At 34.7% G+C, this 22,174-nt stretch overlaps 1 protein-coding gene across 1 annotated transcript; it reads right to left on the bottom strand.

The window, feature by feature from the left end:
• Positions 1-992: 992 nt before the first annotated feature.
• LOC138716372 (endocuticle structural glycoprotein SgAbd-2-like) lies at positions 993-16,673 on the bottom strand. Its single transcript, XM_069849396.1, has 2 exons — positions 16,273-16,673; positions 993-5,612 (listed from the first exon to the last, which is right to left on the bottom strand). The coding sequence occupies exons 1-2, from the start codon at positions 16,282-16,284 to the stop codon at positions 4,968-4,970; spliced, it is 657 nt and encodes a 218-aa protein (XP_069705497.1). The 5' UTR covers positions 16,285-16,673; the 3' UTR covers positions 993-4,967.
• Between the last annotated feature and the right edge of the window lie 5,501 nt (positions 16,674-22,174).

Raw genomic sequence — 22,174 nt, 5'->3', positions numbered from 1 at the left:
TAATTCCTCCTTTCTAAACCTCAACTGCCCTCCGTATTTTATAACGTGACTCTTAATAATCTATTAAACACAAACACAAATGTAGATGCATTCCCTGGCCAATAGATTTACAAAACTTCCTCACTGTTTATAATAATATATAAACGTTTCAAATGTTTGTAAGATTAAGTAGTACATTTGAGTTAATTAGTAGGCATATGGATAGTCTAGCAACGTAAGCACAGAAAATCAAATTAAGAATAATTAGTCTACACACTGCTGCCTACAATTTTATTATCTTCAATAATACACCGTGTCCCGCTTAGAGGGATCGAGAAACAAATGCTCACCACTTAAAACCAGATAAAGATATCGTTAAGATTTACATCTGACAAGTTTACGCAACAAAGTCTGAAAACAAGTGCATGAGTAACTTTCGTTTGTTTGTTACTAAAACAAGACTGGCACCATTTTGTAGGAGAACGCGCCATGGTCAACATGTGGACACCACAACAGGAAGTTCAGAGTGTGCTATGGCTAGCAGAAGAAAAATCTGTTAAGGGAGTACAACGCCGTGTTTGTCGTACATGGATAGGTGGATCGGAAGGCGAGGACCTATTGCCTGGCCATTCGGGTCACCCGATCTGATTCCCTTGGATTTTTTCTGAGGCTTTGTAAAGGATGTTATGTACCAAAGAGGCAGAGCTAATATTTTGGAGGAACGGAGACAACGCATCACAAATGCAGCTGCGCTAGTGACTCCACAAATGCCACAGAATAATTAGCGGGAGGTTGAATACCGTTTAGATGTCTGCAGGGCAACTCAAGGCGCACACATCGAGTTGCATTGAGCACTCTTCGAAACTCTGAGAGTTTTTACATCAAATTATGTAAAAAGTTATGTTAATAAACCATTATTTACACTTGAAATTACCACTTATTTCCCGATCCCTCTAAGCGGGACACGGTGTACAGTAATTAAAAATAGAACTTCAAAACTGAATAAGAACACATTTTTATTATGCTTTCCAGTAAATATTTTATTTTAAGGAACAATATTTTTACAAATAGTAATTACTTTTTAAACATTTAAATTTAATATTCTGACATATTTCAATACATACAAGCATACATGTATTACAACAAATGAAACTGCTTAAGAGTATATTTACAGGTACACAACTATGAAGCTACGTAGAATTACTTCAAAATTGTTAACTAAACCGTATATTAAAATTAAACAAAACACACTCCGTGTCATTTTTATTAATATTATTATTGTTATTCATACATACCGGTAACATCAACCCATTTGCGGAAGTTCTTAAGATATTAAACTGCTAATTAAGTTGAAAAAATATAAGTTACCACACTCACTATAATTATTTCATTCTGAGCATTCCACATCGTGTAGAGAACAAACAAAACTAATTTGAGACTGTGTTATCTCCTTTCATGTGTATCTACAAGAGCAACATCCACTCACGATATTATAATTTACACCTTATTTAGAAACATAACCTGTTCTACAGAAAAAGTGTACCCGCTTAATGTATTCGGTATTAGAATTGATAGCATACCTAAAGCGTCTGTGTAAAATAATAATTAACAAGAGGTTTTAATCAGATTTCTAATTAATATCTGTGTGAGACAGATATTACGGACACAAATATGGAAGGAAACAAAAATGAGATTTACTACTAGTTAACAATATTGTTTAACTGTATTATTTAATAATGTTAAAAAGTAAAAAAAAAAGAATATAATTATAAGTTATTTACACATTAAGTTGTATCAGTATCAACTCTTTTAATTGTATTTCCCAACCACTGCTAATTATACTGAATAACATACACTCTTAATATGGTAAAACGAATCTAAATGCTATTTACAGATTAGGGAACCTCAACTAGTTTTATTAATTTTATAATTTGCGTAACAAGAACTAACTAATTATGAACACTACAAGTAGTCAATTTTTTACTATTATAAGAAATATTGTAACATGCAAAAATTATCAAAATTATTTAGGCTTTTGACTTTAAAAGTAAGCTATAATAACATTATAATATTAGAGGCGTATGGGCGTCTTAAATTTCAGCCCTGATCACATTTTGTCAGACGAATGGACATTGAAGGCAACTGCAGTCCTCTTTTTAGGTTGCCATTCCATAACATGGGAATGGTCAATCTGATATATATGACCAGGGATTTCAAGCTGAGGAAATTTACTAATGGAATAGTAATTAATATAAACAACAATAAAAAGTTTGCAAATAATATACTATGCGAATTAATATAATGATGTTGATTTATCTCTGTTGACCGACCATCTTTGTCTGGACAAAAAATTCTGGGTCTGGTGATCGAATCTCTCCTACTACATTATATTTATCCATTACAATTATATATTGTATTCTCAGAGACAAAAATTGAGACACATTTCTTCAAGACAAAATATTATTTTACATAAACCAGTAATAGTCAAAGAATATGACTTACAGTATATAAAATTTATCTACTCTCATAGAAATTCATCACATGATTAAACTAGTGCAATTACAATAAGTTACCTTAGAATTCAAATACCAGTATGATCGTTGAACCCAAATTCAGAGGATTCTCTTAGTTATAAAAATTTTCATTCTTCCTTTACACAGAGTTTGGGAACATTTCCATCAAAGAATGACTGAACATATTGAAATGGTGGCACGGTATTAGGTAGATTTTTTCTCTACACTCTCGACAATATCAACGTTTTTTAGTCAGAACAACAAATAAGATTAATGTTAAAAATACTAAGGAGAAAAATACGTGTACTAAAATACGAACTATGAACAGTAATATTCATTTTTATTCGATGAAAAACTGTATTCAAAGTTCTACATATTAATTTGTTTGTTAAACATATCATTTTGAAGGGTTTTGATGCATAATATGTCAATTAGGTTTCTCCTCTTTAATTTTAAATACGTAACTTCTCCAGGACTTTACAATAACAACAAACACCTAGAGATAAAACATATCAATCAATTATAATTTGTAGATACTGTATGTTAAAGACGAATATGTGTAAAACTAGTCTTGAGCGCTTCAATCCCATCCGTTACGCGATAACCAGTATGCAGGTAACGTGTAGTTACAGCCAGTGCCAGCGTTTTTGGCGCGTGTCTTGAGTTAAAAGCCAGTCAGTGAGCAGTTGTTCCAATGCAGCTGAGAACAGTAACACCCAACAAGTCACGTCATCAATCTGCCCACTGCGTCAAAGGCAAGACACTCGCACTTCGCGTTTCTGGGGTGTGTCCTTGAGTACATTGTCCAGTCGGTGGCATCTGTTGTCACTTCGGCTGGGAGTGGTACCACCTCCTAAACAGATGTAACGTCAGCAATCTGCCAATCACAGTTGTCAGCTTTCTCGCCCACATTTTGTGGCAAAGATAAGATACTCGCTCTCAATGTTCCCATTACTTATTTCACACGCCAGAAACGGTGGCACTGGCTGTAGTAGTTATCAGTTATATCGGACTTCCAAAACCGGATTTCGCTAGCCACTGTAACTTCCGAAATTCATAACGATACTGGATGGACACCTATCCCATACACTGGCCGCAATTTCATTAGAAAGTTTCTTTAGAAAAGTTCTTCCCCCAATAAGATTCGAATTAGCGCTCATTTGGAAACACTAGTCCAACGCATGATCCCTTAGGTCACGAAACTCCGTGACAGGACTAACCTCATAATACCTTGATATTTAACCAGTGTTAACCACTTCTGATCCTTTTTACAAGTTCTAACGAGTGTGTAACGTTCACAGAAATTTTTTGACGATGGCAAGATCTCATTTTCTTTTTATTAGGCTTACTTTTTTTTTCTGATTCGAGTTTCAGTATTCCAAAACTTACAGATACATCTTTCCGCTAAATCTGGGGGTGGAGGGGAAATTTCCAGTAATTTTGCATGGAGTCTCTATTTAGAGACAGAATTCTTTTACACAAAATTCCCAGACTAACCCTTTTCGGTGCAACCACGCTAAGCAATTTGAGCGTTATTCACACTTTTTGAGCTCGAGAACCTTGAAATTCAATGGTAAGTATAGCAACTAACAGATCAACAAAAACGATTTCATTTCTATAAATTTCTATGCGTCTTAAACAGAATGTAAAATAGTTTAAGAAAACTTTCTTTTCTTTCGGATTATTATTTAAGCTAAAAACAATATTAATTTTCAAAAGACACTCTTTTGAAGAACTAGCTTGAACGACGGCTTTATATCATATCCTGAAGAAGTTTCTGTAATGGAAACTAGCAAAACTAACACATGAAGGATATGTAAAAATATATTTACCAACTATATGACTTAATGAATTTAACAGTCTTTTTATTAATGTCATAAAACGGGGGGGGGAAACATACGTCGAACTCAAGTTCTACCAAGGTTGTATAAAATGAACGCGTGAATGGGTTCATTTACATGTATTTTGATTAGATTATATTTGGCTGAAATAGCGTATATGTACCAACGAATGGTGTATGTGGAATATTTTGTACAAGGACAAGGCCTATGATTTTAAACGAATTTCGTATTCACACTTCATATGGACGATTTATCTTTTACGTATATATTTTATAATAACGAGTAATTACATCATTAGTTCATACATTTTTTATTCAAAGTGTATTTTAGAAAATAAATCAAAGTCTGTTCAGTGACTATAACTCGGTGTTGTGGCGATAAACTGAGCAAATGAAGCGTGAAGTCGGACAACGGAAAAAGCGCCAAATCGAACAAAGCTAGAATTTCAGTCCAACATCGAGATTGAGGCCTCCTCTATCGTCAATCATGGTCTGTTTCATCGAAGGCTCTGTAGAGTTGGCAACCCTAGTTAAAAAAGGCTAAAGAAATTAAATTTCAACTCAGGTTATTTTCTGAATTGACTTCAACATTTTACACAACCTTGCTAGATATCCATTAGAGAAATCATTTTCTTCTAGTGCGTAGGACTGGGTGAGTAAGAATAAGTAAAGCCTCCATTAGGATTCTGACTCACTGAAACACCGGGAGCAATGGAGGGTGAACTACCGAACCTGTTCTGAGGAAAACCTTGTAGTTGGAAAGAAGGCTGAGATGGAGACTGATATTGGGGCTGCGGTTGATACTGCGGCTGTGGTTGATATTGCTGCTGATATTGTTGAGGTTGATACTGTGCTTGTGGTTGGTATTGATGGGGCTCATACTGCGGCTGTGGTTGGTATTGCTGCGGTTGATACTGTTGAGGCTGATACTGTGGTTGAGCTGGCGCAGCTGCAGGCGCGACTGGTGCCCGTGGAAGGTGGTCGCCTTCAACCTGGAAGCCATCCTTCCCCGCTGTGTACTTGATGGTGATTGTCTTGCCGTTGGGGTCCACGTAGCTGTACTGGCCTTTCACGTTGCCTTGACCGTCTACGCTCTCGCTGCGCTGATGTCCATCTGTTTGGTAATTGGTTGCAGTCAGAGGTTGATTGTAATCCTGCTGTCCAGGATATTGCTGCTGGCCTGGGTATTGTTGTCCAGGAAATGGCTGACCAGGGTATGGTTGATATTGACCCTGGACTATTATCGGGACTACTGCAGCCAACAAACACACGCAACTCAGCTGCAAAGGAATTAAAAACGATATGAAATCTTCATAACGATAATATCAACTAAATAAGGTAGTAAATTCATTACAAAACTTGTAGCTTTCTGTGGTTTATAGGTTACTATGCTTGATATTAGGCCCAAACATCGCGAGTTGAAATTCTAGCTACAGCGATGGAATTTTAAGAGTTAATAAAAATTGTTGCTTGTTCTTAGTGACAGAAGTTTAGCCAGAAATTCCGTATTCTAGACAGAGCTTCGGAGTCCTATGTCCAGCTCTTCCATAAAAACTAAATATATATTAACAAAAGTAAACCCATGTAAAAAAGATCCTCAATGAGATTGCATAACATTCCCTTCCTGAAATCTCTCATTTAGCAAAACAAATAAAGGAAAATGACTACAAACTAAACTCATTATACTTATCAAAGAAGAAAATGACCTTATGTTAGTAGGCCTAAATGAGTAATATACTTAGATAACAATAAATTACAAAGCGCAAATTAACCATATTCGTGACTAACTATGTCAACTTAGAGACTACGAAAATATCCATTCAAGATAATGCATTCCCACCGATTAAAGTTCTTGAAGGAAAATTAAAAAAAAAAAAAAAAAAAAGTTAGCCTTATGTATATAGGCTAGCATTGATGTAACGATGATTGAGGGGAAAACAATTTTCCGAAGAAAGCTGAGCAATTTATATCTCCAACATCTTTAACAAATGTCGCAAGATTGAGAGGAAAAATGGAAAACAACAAAGGAAGGGATGTAGGGAGGAAGAGACGAGATCAAGTATGGCTTAAGAGAAGAGGGACAAGATGAATATAGAAAAAGAATACGAGGAAGAAGAGGAAGAGGTAAAACACAGAAAATGACGAGGTAAACAGAGAAAAAGAAGAAGGAAAGGAGACAAAAGCAAGAGGGGAAGGAAATGAAGAGATAAGAGAGGAACTGGAGAGCGAAAGGAGAGAATATGAAGAGGGGAAGAAAATAAAATGAAGAGGGAAAAGAAGAAAATGGAAAGGGAAAAGAAGAAAATGAAGAGGAAATATGACAAAATAAAGAGGAAAAGAAGATAAAATGGAAAGAAAAAGGAGATACAGTGACAGGAGAAATAATGAAGTGAAGAGAGAAAATGAAGAGGAAAGAAAAGAGATAATGTAGAGGAAGATGAGAGAAAATGAAGAGGAAGGGAGAAAATGAAGGGGAAATATAACAAAATGAAGAGGAAAAGAAGATAAAATGAAAAGAAAAGGAGATACAATGACAAGGAGAAATAATGAAGTGGAGAGAGAAAATGAGGAGGGAAAAAAGATAATGTAGAGAAAGGTAAGAGAAAATGAAGAGGAAAAGAAAAAATGAAGTAGAAAAGAGAAAATGAAGTGGAAAAGAGAAAATGGAATAGAAAAGGGAAAATTAAATGGAAAAGAAGAGAGAATCAAGTGAAAGGAGAGTTAATGAAGAAGAAAAAAGAGATAATGAAGAGGAAAAGAGATAATGAAGAGAAAAAGAGATAATGAAGAGGGAAAGCGAGACAATGAAGAGAAAGGGAATAGAAATTGAAGTGGAAAGAGATAGAAAATCAAGTGCAAAAAGAGAGGAAATAAGAAGAAAAGAGAGTTATTGTTGTTTAGCTAACTGTCCGAAGACAGGTTTAAACCTTACAATCCAGGCATCATTCATGAGGCAACTAAGCCAAGAGATAATGAGATAGGATAGCCAGTTCCTTTCCCCCTCCATTGCATACATCGCTGACTAGTAACATATTATAACTAATCAAACATCAGATGCATACAAACGATTGTTCTTCCACTGATACTTATCGTCAAGTGAGCTGTAATGGCTAATAGAGGTACATATAAGCCAGAACCTCAATCAGAGGTGAAAAGAGTTAATGAAGAGGAAAAGAGAGATGATAAATAGAGAATGTAGAGGAAATTATTTTTAATTGGTTATTTTATGAAGCTTTATCAACTACTAGCGTGTGAAATAAATCGAGTTGATAATGTCAGCGAAATGAGTCCGGAGTCCAGCGCCCAATGTTACCCAGCATTTGCTCTTAATGAAGGGAAAACCCTGGAAAAAACCTCAACCAGGTAACGTGTCCCTACCTGGACTTGTACCCGGACCCGCTCGTTTCACGATCAGATGTGCTAACCGTTAATCCACAGCTGTGGACGAAAATGAAGTTAAAAGGAGAGAAAATGAAGAGGTGTAGGGGAAGGAGCGAAAATCAAGAGAAAAAAGAGATAATGAAGAGGAAAAGAGGTATAATGAAGAGGAAAGTTACAAAATGAAGTGAAGAGGGAAAGGAAAATGGGAAAAGATTCAGAGGGGAAGTAGTGAAAAGTAGAATAAAGAAAAGAGAACATAAATTGTAAAAGTAAAAGGGCAACAAGACACAGATGAAGGAGTTAAAAAGAAGAAGGGTGAAAGAAGGAGGAAAAGAAGAAAGGCATAACTAAGACTTAAGAAGAAAGGAGAAGTGGGAAGGAGGGGGAGAGGGAGAGAGAGAGAGATATAGAGAGGAGTAGAATGGAGAGGAAGTAGAAAAAATCAAAATTAAAATGAACACAGACGGAGAAGGCGAAAAAAGAAGAGAAAGTATAAGAGAAACAAAATGGAAGAGATAAATAAAAGGAGAGGAACGGGGGAATGTAAATTTAAAAAGAGACAGAAAGAGATGGAGGACAAGTGGAGATGAAAGAAAGGAATAGTTTAGCAAATAATTTAACATCCTTTAACTTGCGACAAACAACAATTTTCTCTGCAACTGTCACCATAATTGACTGTAACAACAGTCCCTCGTTTGGATTTCAGAATCTGTAAATTACAAACGTGTTCCGTTGTCTGCTACATACATTTTGTGTCACGTTCTGTAACTCCACGCCCTTGAAAATGTGACAGATTGACGACAGTGGACCCCCCCCCCCCATACAGATCAACAATTTGCCCACCTACATATAACCGAATGTTGTGCGTCAGCTCCCCCTCCCCAATTTAGATTTATAGCACTGGTCTACTAACGTTTCAATTCGTTCAACAGTGAATGCGCAGCGGATCTAATCTATCTGCTAACCATGCAGCGCTTGTCACAGCAGCACCCAACAACAGCGTGTTATTCCGGCACATCAATTTCCAGCAGCTATAAAAGCTAACAACGCTAGTCACTCACATGCGATTACTTCCAACACTAATTGTCGCGGGGAAAAGCAGACCAACAATAACTCGCAACGACAATCATTTTAACAATAAAACTTTATGTTACGTAACTTGTTACAAAATTTTCATCGATAATTTCATCGTTTTCCATCTCGAAGTCCATCTGCGGTACGTGTGTAATCCAATATAAAACAAATTCGATCACGTTGATAAAAGAGCTTTATTCTGTGTACAAAATAGTTCCGAAAATATAATGGTTATTAGAGGAAAAAAATTCGTTTCGGCCCCGGGAATCGAACAGAGGTCCTTGGTTCTACGTACTAAGCGCTCTAACCACTGAGCTACGCCAAAGTTCAATCCAAAGCACCGGATTGAATCCTTCTCCAGTGTTTTTCCCTTTGTGGCCTGAGGAGGAGAGGGATTCAATTCGGTGCTGTGGATTGAACTTCGGCTTAGCTCAGTGGTTAGAGCGCTTGGTACGTAGAACCAAAGATCCGGGTTCGATCCCAGGCACCGGAGTGAATTTTATCCTCTAATAACCATTGTTACCATAACAGATAGGCTATATTCTGTAGGACCAAAAAATTATCCTTTACATAAAGGTAAAGGTAAAGATAAAGATATCCCCGTAACATGCCATGAAGGCACTTGGGGGCATGGAGGTAGAGCCCCATACTTTCCATGACCTCGGCACTAGAATGAGGTGGTGTGGTCGGCACCACGCTCTGACCGCCTTTTACCCCCGGGAAAGACCCTGTACTCAATTTTATAGGAGACTGAGTGAACCTCGGGGGCCGTTCTGAAAGTTTGGCAACGATAAAAAATCCTGTCACCACCTGGGATCGAACAACGGACTTTCCAGTCCGTAGCCAGCTACTTTTCCAACTGAGCTACCCGGCTGCCCCAATAATCTAAATTTAAATTTTAGAAATACCATTTCCATAATGAATTAAATTTAATTGAATTTCCATCGTTTTTAATTTCATTGTTTTTCTAACAAATTGATTCCGTTGTAACTTTCATTCATGTGTAGTTAAGAATAGCTAGAACTATATGACTGTAGCAGTAATTCGTAAAAATGTTCATTATTTCTTTACGAATACGAATGAATGTGATATATGAAAGTAAATAATATGCATTAACTTTATTTTATTAATTATTTATTTATTATTCTATTCGCAGAATAATCTTACTAGCGAGGTTTTCATTTCCTTAGGATAAACGCAGTTATCATACCATCACCATCATACAATAGATGTATATAATATGCATTAACTTTATTTTATTAATTATTTGAACGGAGTTACGCAATAAGAAACCAAGCGCCAAAAACCTGTTTCGAGATATTGGTCATTGAAATAAATGTCTTTTTTTTTACAAAACATTTTATCCAAGAAGTATTATAACATTCAAACTATTACAAAAAAAGCAGAAATAATACCAAAAAAAAAGGCTAACCGATTTTTAATAAGAGACTAGCAGTTGAATTAATATTTCAAAGTAAAATAAATGAATTTTATGCAATAAACGAATTTTTGCTTATAAATAGCAACAAAATTCAGATATCGCATTCTTGATTTTTTCAGAGTTAAATTAGCCTGCCATCAACAGATATGTACAAATATCTTTTTTTTTTTTTTCAAATTGTCGGTTGGTCTATTATTGCGTAACTCCATCCAATTGCAATATATTTAAGCTGTTACAGTTAATTCCTACAAACAACACCAGAAATAAGGAAAACAACGATAATTTAGGAATTAAAATTAAATTATGGTTTATTTAACGACACTCGCAACTGCCAAGGTTATATCAGCGTCGCCGGTGTGACGGAATTTTGTCCCGCAGGAGTTCTTTTACATGCCAGTAAATCTATTAACATGAGCCTGCCGCATTTTAAGCACACTTAAATGCCATCGACCTGGGCCGGGATCGAACCCGCAACCTCGTGCACAGAACCCCAGCGCTGAACCGACTACGCTACTCAGACCGAATTTTTAGGAATTATATTTCTATAGTGCTCGGGAAAAGTGACACAAGTCAAAAATGTTAATTTTACAGGAGGAGGAAAAAAACTGTCTTCACATTGGTTTATGTCGATTTGATTTTCTTCTGTATAAATTATTGAAATGGGAGAAATACTTATGTCTCTTTTCCCAAGCGAGCAGATGTTCCGTAAGTTGTCAATAAGTTATTAAAAAATGTTTGTGGAAACTGGCTTATGCCACTTTTCCCAAGCACTGCAGATTTAAATCAGGAATAACGCAGTTTTAAACATGTTTTCATTTTTACGAGCTTTCCCTATGTAGGAATGATTATAATATGTTATGCAAAGAGGATTCTTAATCTCTTATACTTTTCCCGTGGTAGACACACGCACAGTTTGTTTTACAAGGCCACCAGAACTTACAGCCGTGTTAATTTTATGCCTCATTTACTTTCCCCCCCCCCTCCTCTGCCTGGAATATTCGCACGTAATACGAACTGTAGCACGAAGCTATTTGGAATTCCATACACTGCTGTGAAGGCTCTTTCTAAACTTCTTTAAACAAAAAACTCTACTATAACATCAAACATACACTCGATCGCCTGTATATTTGAATTAGAAATACCATGAATTTCAATCTCTTGGCATCATAAATGGAGCATTAATTTCACCAGCTATTTCACTTGTCTCCGATAATAACAATAGCACATAAAATCTAAGATTCTTTCAAACAGCACCGATATCATCAATTGCGACTATAATGGGTTAAATCATTTTGAGACATTACAATAGAATACATGCAACTATTTCGAGATGATACCAAAAGGACTAAGGTGCAGTAACATGGATAGCATTCTATGCCGGACAGATACCTCAAATCTGCATTAAAACGTCTGCCTAGCGTCGTGTTAGTATAATTCAAACATCTTCTTGATAAAAGTGCAGTACGTGTTGTGAGAGAAATCGAGTGTGGTGTGCCTACAAGTCGTGTTTCAGACGCACTCAGTGACTTAATAGCACAAGAATAGTCATTCCACGCAGTAAACCTAGTAAACATGTCCCATGATCTCTCTTCATTTACTACAAAAATCGTTTAAACAAACCACAGGCGCATCAAGTGCTGCAATAGTCGAGTAAGATACAATCACAGTCTAGTATATACAGTCACGAAGCTTGAGTTGTGAGCGTGCTAGGAACAATAGACTATGCCGGTATTATTTTGCATTGTCTGTAATGAGACGATATTAGCGATCCTAGTGGCTAGCAACTATCTATGGATGCATATTTACTACGTATTGAGCTTCGTGACTGTTTATACTAGACTGTGATACAATATGGCAAAGAAGCCATAATTTAATTTAATTTCTTCCTGTAACCACTACAGGTTGCCGTCGACAAAGAGTACCATGATACAATAGAGTAAAAGCCTTGAGGCTGAGCGATAAATTGTTGTTAGAGTGAAAAAGAAAGAATTTGAATTATATTGAAACACATGATGTTAAACGAAGTAACGTCAAGGAGATGCGAATTAGTCATGGTCCATGTGAATGTGAATTCTCAAGAATATCCGACTGTAGAAAACAATACTTTTTCACACATTCTTTTTTATTTTAGTTATATCCCTGACTAATATTTAATTTGAAAAAAAATTAGATCACATAATCAAAAAGTACCAGAGAAGTTTCAGTCAGACTTATATTGAAATATATTGTAGGATGAAAAGGTCAAAATTAGTAAATCAAAGGATGAATGAAACAAAATTAGTATATTTCAAAATCTAAATGCATAATATATATCAAAATATCTAACCAAAAACTTAACATCTTGGCAACGAAATGATCAAATATGCTTCCGTGAAACCATCCAATTATGACATTCCAATCAGCATATTAAGCATTTACATGATACGCGTATACTTTTTATTAAGAACAGTATTATTTAATTTTGAAACCTCAGAAGGTTAATTATCCATCTGTTACTTTCATAGTTCATACAGAATAGTTCCACAAAATACCAAATCTAAGAGAAAAAATGTAAACACTTTTATACCATCTTCCACCAATAGCAAAAATATGTATTTACATATCTAATTTATTTTATATGCTTTAAATGAGATTTGTATAAATATACTGTTACCATTTCTTATACATTAAATAATAAGATATAAGACCATTATAAACAATGAACCGATTATTCCTAGTTAAAACAATATTATATATAATTTAATATACAGTAATTATATAATATATTTTATTACTAGTTAATTGTTTTTAGTCTTTAAGGTTCTGAAAATAAGACAAATTTATTACAGTGTATTAATAAATTCATACACAAAATCGAAATCACTTTGAATTTTATACTCACAGTTATGAAACAAAACGTATGAATTCTTTAAGATTGTTTGAACCAAAATGCAACACCATTACAGTATTTAATCATAGTAGTCATTTAGGCCCAAGAATATATAACAAATTTATATTTAAATATCCTCATCTTGTCAATTCTAATAGTTCTAGTATTAATTTTAAAAGTTATGTAGGCCTATGGATTTTATAAATGATGAAAAACTGTAAAATTAAATGTATATATTCTTATTGTGTAGTAGATATAAAACAAATTGCATTATATACGTCTTAATTTAAAATCAGGAATCCGCCCCTGTGCACTAGTTTTACTCTTTCAGGGGGGAGCTAAATTTTGTTGTGTATATTATATTGTATGTTACAAATTTAGCAAAATAAAATAAGAAAATAAAAAAATAAATTTTACGTAATATAATTATATAACTGAGAATTATATATACGCATTTTCCCCAATGAGTTGATTTATTACTGTGGCTAATATCAAAATAACACCTGTAAATAATTTTTACGAAGAGGTAACTAAAGTTTGGACAGTGTGGTTAAGGAAACCATAAAAAAAGAATTTGCATTAATATCTCACACATTTAAACATTGGCATAAATATATAAAAAATAATTTATCATTCATGCCCAACGTTCTAGATCCCTGAAGTGTTCCAATTATTCACAATATACTAACTAATAATGCCAGAATCGACAATAAGATCGGAATATTTTAAATAATATAATATAATTCTGTACTAGATATCTCATATTACTTCAAAGTGTAGCCTAATGTTCATTATACATTTATTAAAACAAATCAAAACTGATTTTATTCTGTACCTATTTATGGGTACCTCACTCAACATAAAATTTGAATAGAAATTTATGAAAGTTGATTAAAAGAACAGAGTTTAATGGAAGTAACTCTGTTTCCTCTTATATAAAGTTTTTTTTTTTTTTCGGTAGACCTAGGCCTATGTTTTTAATTTCCGAAATAATATAAGTACTCGTGTTTATGAATGGCACAATGGCATAAAGGATTTGAGAACAAAATAATTTAATACGCCTAAGTTATTATGAACTACAAACATTTTTCAGTTGTCATAAAGACATAATAAAATTCTTCAACATTCATGACATGTATTATAGTTGAATAAAATTTAACCATTTTGCTACCAAGGTTTTTCACAACTTCTTACTACAAAGGGGCGGTAATACAATTATCCCCATCAATATAATATACCGATCTTTTTTTTTATTGGGTTATTTTACGACGCTGTATCAACATCTAGGTTATTTAGCGTCTGAATGATATGAAGGTGATAATGCCGGTGAAATGAGTCCGGGGTCCAGCACCGAAAGCTACCCAGCATTTGTTCGTATTGGGTTGAGGGAAAGCCCCGGAAAAATCCTCAACCAGGTAACTTGCCCCGACCGGGATTCGAACCCGGGCCACCTGGTTTCGCGGCCAGACGGCCTGACCGTTACTCCACAGGTGTGGATTACCGATCTTTGTTAAGCATTTGGAATATAAACAATTTACATATTATTGACTTAGACTTACAAAAACTGTAAAAATATAAAATAATCATCGTCTTTTTAAAAATACAGAATGATTCAAAAGTCCTGTTTCATTTTGTTGAAAATGTATACTAAATGAACTTTAGATATGTTACTGGTGACACAACGAGGTAACATAATATTACAATAAATTTTAATTTGCCTCCCTTCCATTTGAAGACAAACTCCTCAATGTTATATAGTTTTTACACGGTGGAAAACACTTCCGTACAAGCAATGAAAGTCACAGTACTACTATAACATCAATTGAAAATAATTTCAGTTAATTCTTGAAATTTAAATATTCGAATACCATATATACAATCAAGAGCATTTCAGAAATGTTTGTTTATAATGCAATAAAAATACATATAGACCTATAGAAACTTGGACTCTCACTTTGAGAGAGAGGGACATAGGTTAAGGGTGTTTGAGAATAAGGTGCTTAGGAAAATATTTGGGGCTAAGAGGGATGAAGTTACAGGAGAATGGAGAAAGTTACACAACACAGAACTGCATGCATTGTATTCTTAACTTGACATAATTAGGAACATTAAATCCCGACGTTTGAGATGGGCAGGGCCTGTAGCACGTATGAGCGAATCCAGAAATGCATATAGAGTGTTAGTTGGGAGGCCGGAAGGAAAAAGACCTTTGGGGAGGCCGAGACGTAGATGGGAAGATAATATTAAAATGGATTTGAGGGAGGTGGGAAATGTTGATAGAGACTGGATTAATCTTGCACAGGATAGGCACCAATGGCGGGGTATGTGTGATGGCGGCAATGAACCTCCGGGTTCCTTAAAAGCCAGTAAGTAAGTAAGTGTAGGCCTATAGATCTAAAAATAAATAAATAAAAATATAAAAATAATAAATCAAATTTTAGTCTTTTGCTGAAATTAAAATATTCGAACACCACCTATACTACAATGAGCATCTCGAAAAAAGGCTCCACTAGTATAATTATTTCTAACAAAATTAATTTTAGAAAAACTTTAACACACAGAAATAAAAAATAAAAAATTGGGAACTAAAGGTCATGATAACATAAGCAACAATATAAAAATTCTTATAAATAACACGAAATATCATTTGGAAGCAAACAAACTCAAAAATGAAGAAAATTAAGCTACAGATTGAATTTCATATTCTGGAATTTTCATGACACAAAATATTAAGGGGGGTAACAAGATCACCCCACAAGAATAATGTGAATTACATCTTAGAATAGATTAATTATATTTATGTTATTCTCAATTCAAATTGTTAGTAGACATATAACGGACAAATGCATGGAATTTCAAAAATAAATATGAATAAAAATGAAAATAATATTGGAAAATCATCAGTGGGGTAATCCTATTACCCCTCAAGGTAACAGGGGGATTAATGCTCTAATTTATAAGTATACGAATGCCATTCTAAGGCTGGCGTAAAGTTACATCATCCACAAACATGGCTTTTATATTATTATTATTATTATTATTATTATTATTATTATTATTATTATTATTACCACCATTATGTATCGAATGTAAAACTAAAATACCTCTAGACAAAATAATAATAACGATTAACATAGAAGTCACTTTATAAAGTAATAAATGCTCGATTTCTTACCATTCTTAGCATCTTTCCTGCTCTTCTGCTTGAGTTCTCGTGTGTTTCCAACAAATGAGACAACGGGTATCAACTCAACGCAGGACTGAGGTTACGCATCGCTTTTATACTAGCGGCGGGGAGCAGAATGTTCAACGTACGGGGGAAAAAAAAGAATCTTTTCAATTCTACCATAGAATGTTTAAAAAAGATTGACAACTTTCAATGCCAAACCCTCAGCAAATCAGCGTGCTTGTCGACCACGCGGGACCACTATTTCGCTGCACCATAGCCACTACCGAAACAATAGACGCAGGTTTTTTGCGGAGCGTTAACTTGGCGAGAACGTGATAGCCTGAAACGAGTATGTTCAGCGGATATTAATAAGCACATGTTGCATGAAATTAGCTCTCTTCGCTGCACGAATGTCTGATGTGTGAATCATGAGCAGACCAGTCACTTCCTTGATGCACACCCTGTGCCTTCACTGCCGGTGACTTCAGTATTAGGATAGGAGAGCATCTAACTATCTATTATCCCAAAACCGCCGATTACCGAAGGTCATTCTACAAGTGGGGTGGGGCGCTGTGGCACACACAAGAAATAAAAAGGTCGAGCTGGGATCTATGTTCTTGTACGAAAGTGGAGGTGGAGACGGAGGTTGCTATATTCAAAAGTAATATGGCGTTGCTGCTCTACACATGCGACATAGTGACGATCCCAAGGTTCCGTTGTAATCTACTATATTAACATAATAGCTTGCCGTTGCGTATTTTCAAGTCTAATACAGAACAGTTCCGTTTATGTACAGTAGTGGCAAAAAAACCGGACCGAACCTTGTAGCTGATTTCAGAGTCACAGATTCAAATGTTACTAGGCTATTCACAAAACACATCCATCTTATATAATTAATTGTAACAATGAAATTTATTGCATTTGTTCGATTCTTACCGTCTTTTGTTTCCTTCAGTGCCTGAAACTTACAGACGAAAAAACTTTGAGAGTTTTATTTTAATCTGGCATCAATATTACATTTCTGCCACTATTCGGCAAAGATAACCGCGTATTTTTACTTTAAATAGCAGTACATACCTCTGGCTTCACTATCCGTATTGAAATTACCACAGTTTGACACAATACACAGCACAGGATTATTTTGTATCAGCTACAAGGGTCGGTCCGGTTTTTTTTTTGCCACTACTGTACTTTCACAGATAGTATAAATAACGAATGAGTTCTGCTACGATCTTTTGCTAAATATAAGCCCCACAGCAGTAAATTGAGGCGCTCAGAACAATAACGGCAGATCCCAATCGACCTCGAATTTTGAGATAGATGTACGACTGTACACTCCTGCCATTTACCTTTCATACGGTGAAGAATCGTATTAATTTTATCGGGATATGCCACAGCTCTCACATTACACATTGAAAATTAGTCCTTATTGGAAAATAAAGGTTTCTCTGTGAGAAAATGGCATATCCCAACTGTGTGGGCCTTTGCTTGTGTCCACTACAAGTTCATGGCGTTGTAGTCAATATGATGGCGTTCACTAGCATTTTTACTGGACACTCATATTGTTCCTCTTTGGATTTACTTAGTAAAAATTAAAGTTTTCGATTCAATCTTATATAGATTATTATTCGTACCATGACATACAAATAAAGAAAATTTCTTCTTCTTCTTCTTCTTCTTCTTCTTCTTCCTCATGAAATTAGACCTTTGACCTGTTTCCACATCAAGAGATTGTCTTGTAATTGAACGTCCTACTTTCCTTTTGCCTTTAGGTTGATATGGAAGTGTCAGCTGTGGAAATATATTATGTGGCATCCTTTCAATATGTTCTAACCAGTTAGTTCTTATTTGGTTTATTCTGTCATTTACGTTGTATATATTTGTGTTCTTATGTCTTCATTATGTTTTTGTCTAAAAGTGTATAACCCGCTACGGAACGCAAGAACTTCATTTCAGCTGTCTCTATTTTCCTTCTATCTGATCTATTAAGCGTCCAGTTCTCACAGGCGTACGTTAACATAGGTACTGCCATTGTTTTGTAAAATTTTAGTTGAGTGGTTCTTAATGTTTTATTTTTTAATGTTCTTATTGTTCCATACATATTGTAGAATCTATTTATTTTTATATTCATATCATTCTTTTGGCAGTAGGATACATTGCATCCCAAATAGTTAAAATTATTTACTTGTTCTATTATTTTTCCGTTAGTCACTATTTTGCATCTCAAGTGGTTTGTCCCTTCAAAAGCCATAACTTTTGTTTTTTGTTCCGAAATTCTCAAATCATACACGTTAGCTATTTGAGTTAATTTAAATATACTAATTTGTAAATCATCTTCTGTGTTGCTTAATTTAATATTACTTGGTCGTCCGCAAACAGTATATTGTTTAAGGTTTCGTCATTTATTTTAAAATTATTACTTAATTGTTTCTGCCATTGTTTAACGACATCGCCAATATAAATACTAAACAATACTCATCATCTGAGCGCCTCAATTTTGTCAGGAGAAAGAGGGTAGAATGTTTACTCAAAATTTAATACAGAGAAATAATAAAAACCTGAAGAAAAATTATTACCTATGATAAAATTCAAGAAGCATATATAAAATATTAGCTCATACGTGGAAGAACAGTTGGAAGAAGAGCAGTTTGGCTTCAGGAAGGGAAAAGGTACGAGAGATCCAATTGGACTGCTACAAATAATCGGCGAAAGATGCCTGCAGAAGAATAAAGAAGTGTATGTAGTATATGTAGACTTAGAAAAGGCTTTTGAAAGAGTGAATTGGAATAAATTGATGGGAGTCCTAAAGAAAATTGGTGTGGATTGGAAAGAGAGAAGACTGTTCAGTAATATGAAACAACAAGTCAAAGTCAGGATAGGAGAAGAAATGTCAGAAGGAAGTGAAATTAGGAGGGGAGTACGTCAAGGATGTCCTTTATCACCTACCCTGTTCAACATCTACTTGGAGGATTTAGTAAAGAATTGTTTTCAGAACATGGAAAAAGTGATAGTAGAAAGAAGAAGAATAAAATGCATAAGATTTTCTGATGATATGGCGTTGTTAGCAGAAGAGGAAATGATACTAAAGGTTATGCTACTGTAGCTAAATAACAGCTGTGAGCAGTATGGGATGAAGATAAATGCAAATAAAACGAAGAACATGGTCATAGGAAGAAAAATACAGAAGATAAACTTGAGAATTCTAATGAGGCAGTACAGCAAGTGGACAGCATCAAATACTTGGAGTGTGCTATAAGCAGTAACATGAGCTGCTACCAGGAAGTCAAAAGGAGGAAAGCAATGGCCAAGGAAGTTTTTAATAGAAAAGGGAGCATCTTCTGCGGACCTCTGGAAAAAGAACTAAAGAAGAGACTAGTGAAGTGCTTTGTATATAATGTGGTATTGTAAGGAGCAGAAACATGGACATTACGACGAAGTGAAGAGAAGCGAATAGAAGCATTTGAAATGTGGATATGGAGAAGAATGGAACGTGTGAAGTGGACAGACAGAGTAAGAAATGAAGCTGTATTGGAAAGAGTGGGTGAAGAAAGAATGATGCTGAAACTGATCAGGAAGAGGAAAAGGAATTGGTTGGGTCACTGGTTGAGAAGAAACTGCCTACTGAAGGATGCTCTTGGAAGTAATGTGAACGGGAGAAGCGTTCGGGGCAGAAGAAATCAGATGATAGGAAAGATTGGAAAAAGCTGGGTTTGCGGTGAAAGATCTGCTCTTGGGCAGAACACTAAATGAAATGGATGAAAAAGTGCTCCTTCTTTCAAATACCGTCAGGAATCAATATCCTGGCCCAATGACTATATCTGCCCCTTCTGTAGGCCTACTAGCCAAAATTACGTTTTGTTTCACTTCTGACACATTTCTAGGCTCGGATTTATATGGCCTAAAAACTGGAAATATGCATTCACTTATGCTCGAAGAAAAATATGACATAAAAACTTTTAAAAACGCCGTAAAACAAATTAAGTTCAAAAAATTAGGTAGAAAACATTTATTCACCATTTCGAAATATGGTTTTTAATTAAATTCTTGTATTTGACAAAACAGACAGTTCAACCTATAAAAATAGACAAGGGAAAAGAGGGATGAAAAAGTGCAACATATATCCTTTAAGTGACTTTCTTTTGGAGCTATGTTAACAGAGTCACTGTTTATGAATTACTATCTAACAACACCGGGATTGGAACCTCTTTAAGTATCACATGTTTGGGAGGGATGAATGTATTGAAGGTGTGACCGACCAGCATCAATCTGGTCACATACCTAACATTCTTTTGTCATTTATGTTATAACTTACTGCTGACGAATCCAGTTACGTTCAAAATTCATAAAATCACAAAATACTACTAAGGAAAGAAAACCCAAAATAAATAACCAAGTGCAAACAAAATCTCTTGACATTGACATAAAACGTGTTAATAATTAATGAAAAACTGTTAAAACGATTAATTGTAATATGACCAAAAATATGATTTTACACTATGTTTGGTCAAATGTTACTTTATGCTAAAATATGCACTTATATAGACATTAAAATTCGTGTCATTGGGTACAGAAAACTTAGAAATGTGTTTAGTTTAACTGAAGTTTGTAAAAATGTACCAGTATAAAAATATGACGACAAGTCATGCTAATTTCATTGTACTGTACTACGACTTACGTCGGGTGGTTTATGAAACGGTTTGCTATTGAGTTCGACTTCCGGTAATGACTATACTCACATTCAATAGGATTTTATTCTGATATTATCTTATAAAGAAATAGAATACGTACTTCACTTCACTCACACTTATCTTAACATTTTAACACTTTACCTGATTAGCTAATTTCACATATTATACTCATTTTAGCTGGTATATTAATAACTTCTTTTACTCATGATAATAGGGCATCTACTTCCTTACTTGATTTAGATAATTTAAGATTCAATAACATTTAAGTACATTACAAACAAAATTATGCTCGGTAAATGTTAGAGTACTTACATAAAAATAGTTCCACTGATTCTTGTTCTCCCAACAACTGATGCCATTATTTCTTCAGAATTTTCTTGAAATATCTTCTGAAATTCATTTCTGGTCTTAGCTGGATGATAACAAAACTCTAACAGATACGAAATTGGAACACTCAAGTAACACAAATTTGCAAAAAAATATTTTCTCAACTTCACTCCTTGTCCCATATGAAAGAATTTCTACCACTTAGTCTAAAAAAGAATCTTATTCAGACGCTTGTAATGCCCCATTTTGATTATTGCGATTCCTTGCTAACTAATGTAAGTTTACTCTTAGCTGAGAGACTACAATGTGTTCATAATGTGTGCATACGATTCATCTGCAATACTCGTAAATTTGACCATATAACACCTTCCCTCCAGTTACTTTCATAGGTGCGTCTGAAGGAACGAAGAACAATACATTCACTGTCTCTTTTGTTTAGAATCATGCATACCTTCTACTCCGAATTATCTGTTATCGCGCTTTCAATTTCTTACAACTCTTCGAAACCGACATCAAGCACTTCTTTCTATCACTCATCATAGAACGTCTTTATACTCATCTTCCTATACTGTAGAAATACCTCGCCTTTGGAATTCGTTACCTAATGACGTCAGGGACGCCGGACTTTATCACAATTCAAAATTAAATTGGAAAATTTTGTCTTAATTAATGTTTTTAGGTATTGCTAGAAGTATTGATTTGTGTTTTTTTCTTTTCTTTTTCTTTTTAATCTAGATTAAAATTGCAAGTTTCTTTTTTATGTTAGTTAATTAGTTACGATACAATTAATTAATCATTTAAAATTTGTGTGACTGAAACCTGTGTATATTTTTGTGTGGCTTTACTTTGTTTATAGTGTATTTCTCTCTCTCTCTCTCTCTCTCTCTCTCTTT

The sequence above is a fragment of the Periplaneta americana genome, chromosome 16 (genome assembly GCF_040183065.1).
Source record: "Periplaneta americana isolate PAMFEO1 chromosome 16, P.americana_PAMFEO1_priV1, whole genome shotgun sequence".
Taxonomy (NCBI): Eukaryota; Metazoa; Arthropoda; class Insecta; order Blattodea; family Blattidae; genus Periplaneta; species Periplaneta americana.
The sequence above is the reverse complement of the archived record's forward strand: the minus strand, read 5'-3'. Positions and strand labels throughout refer to the sequence as shown.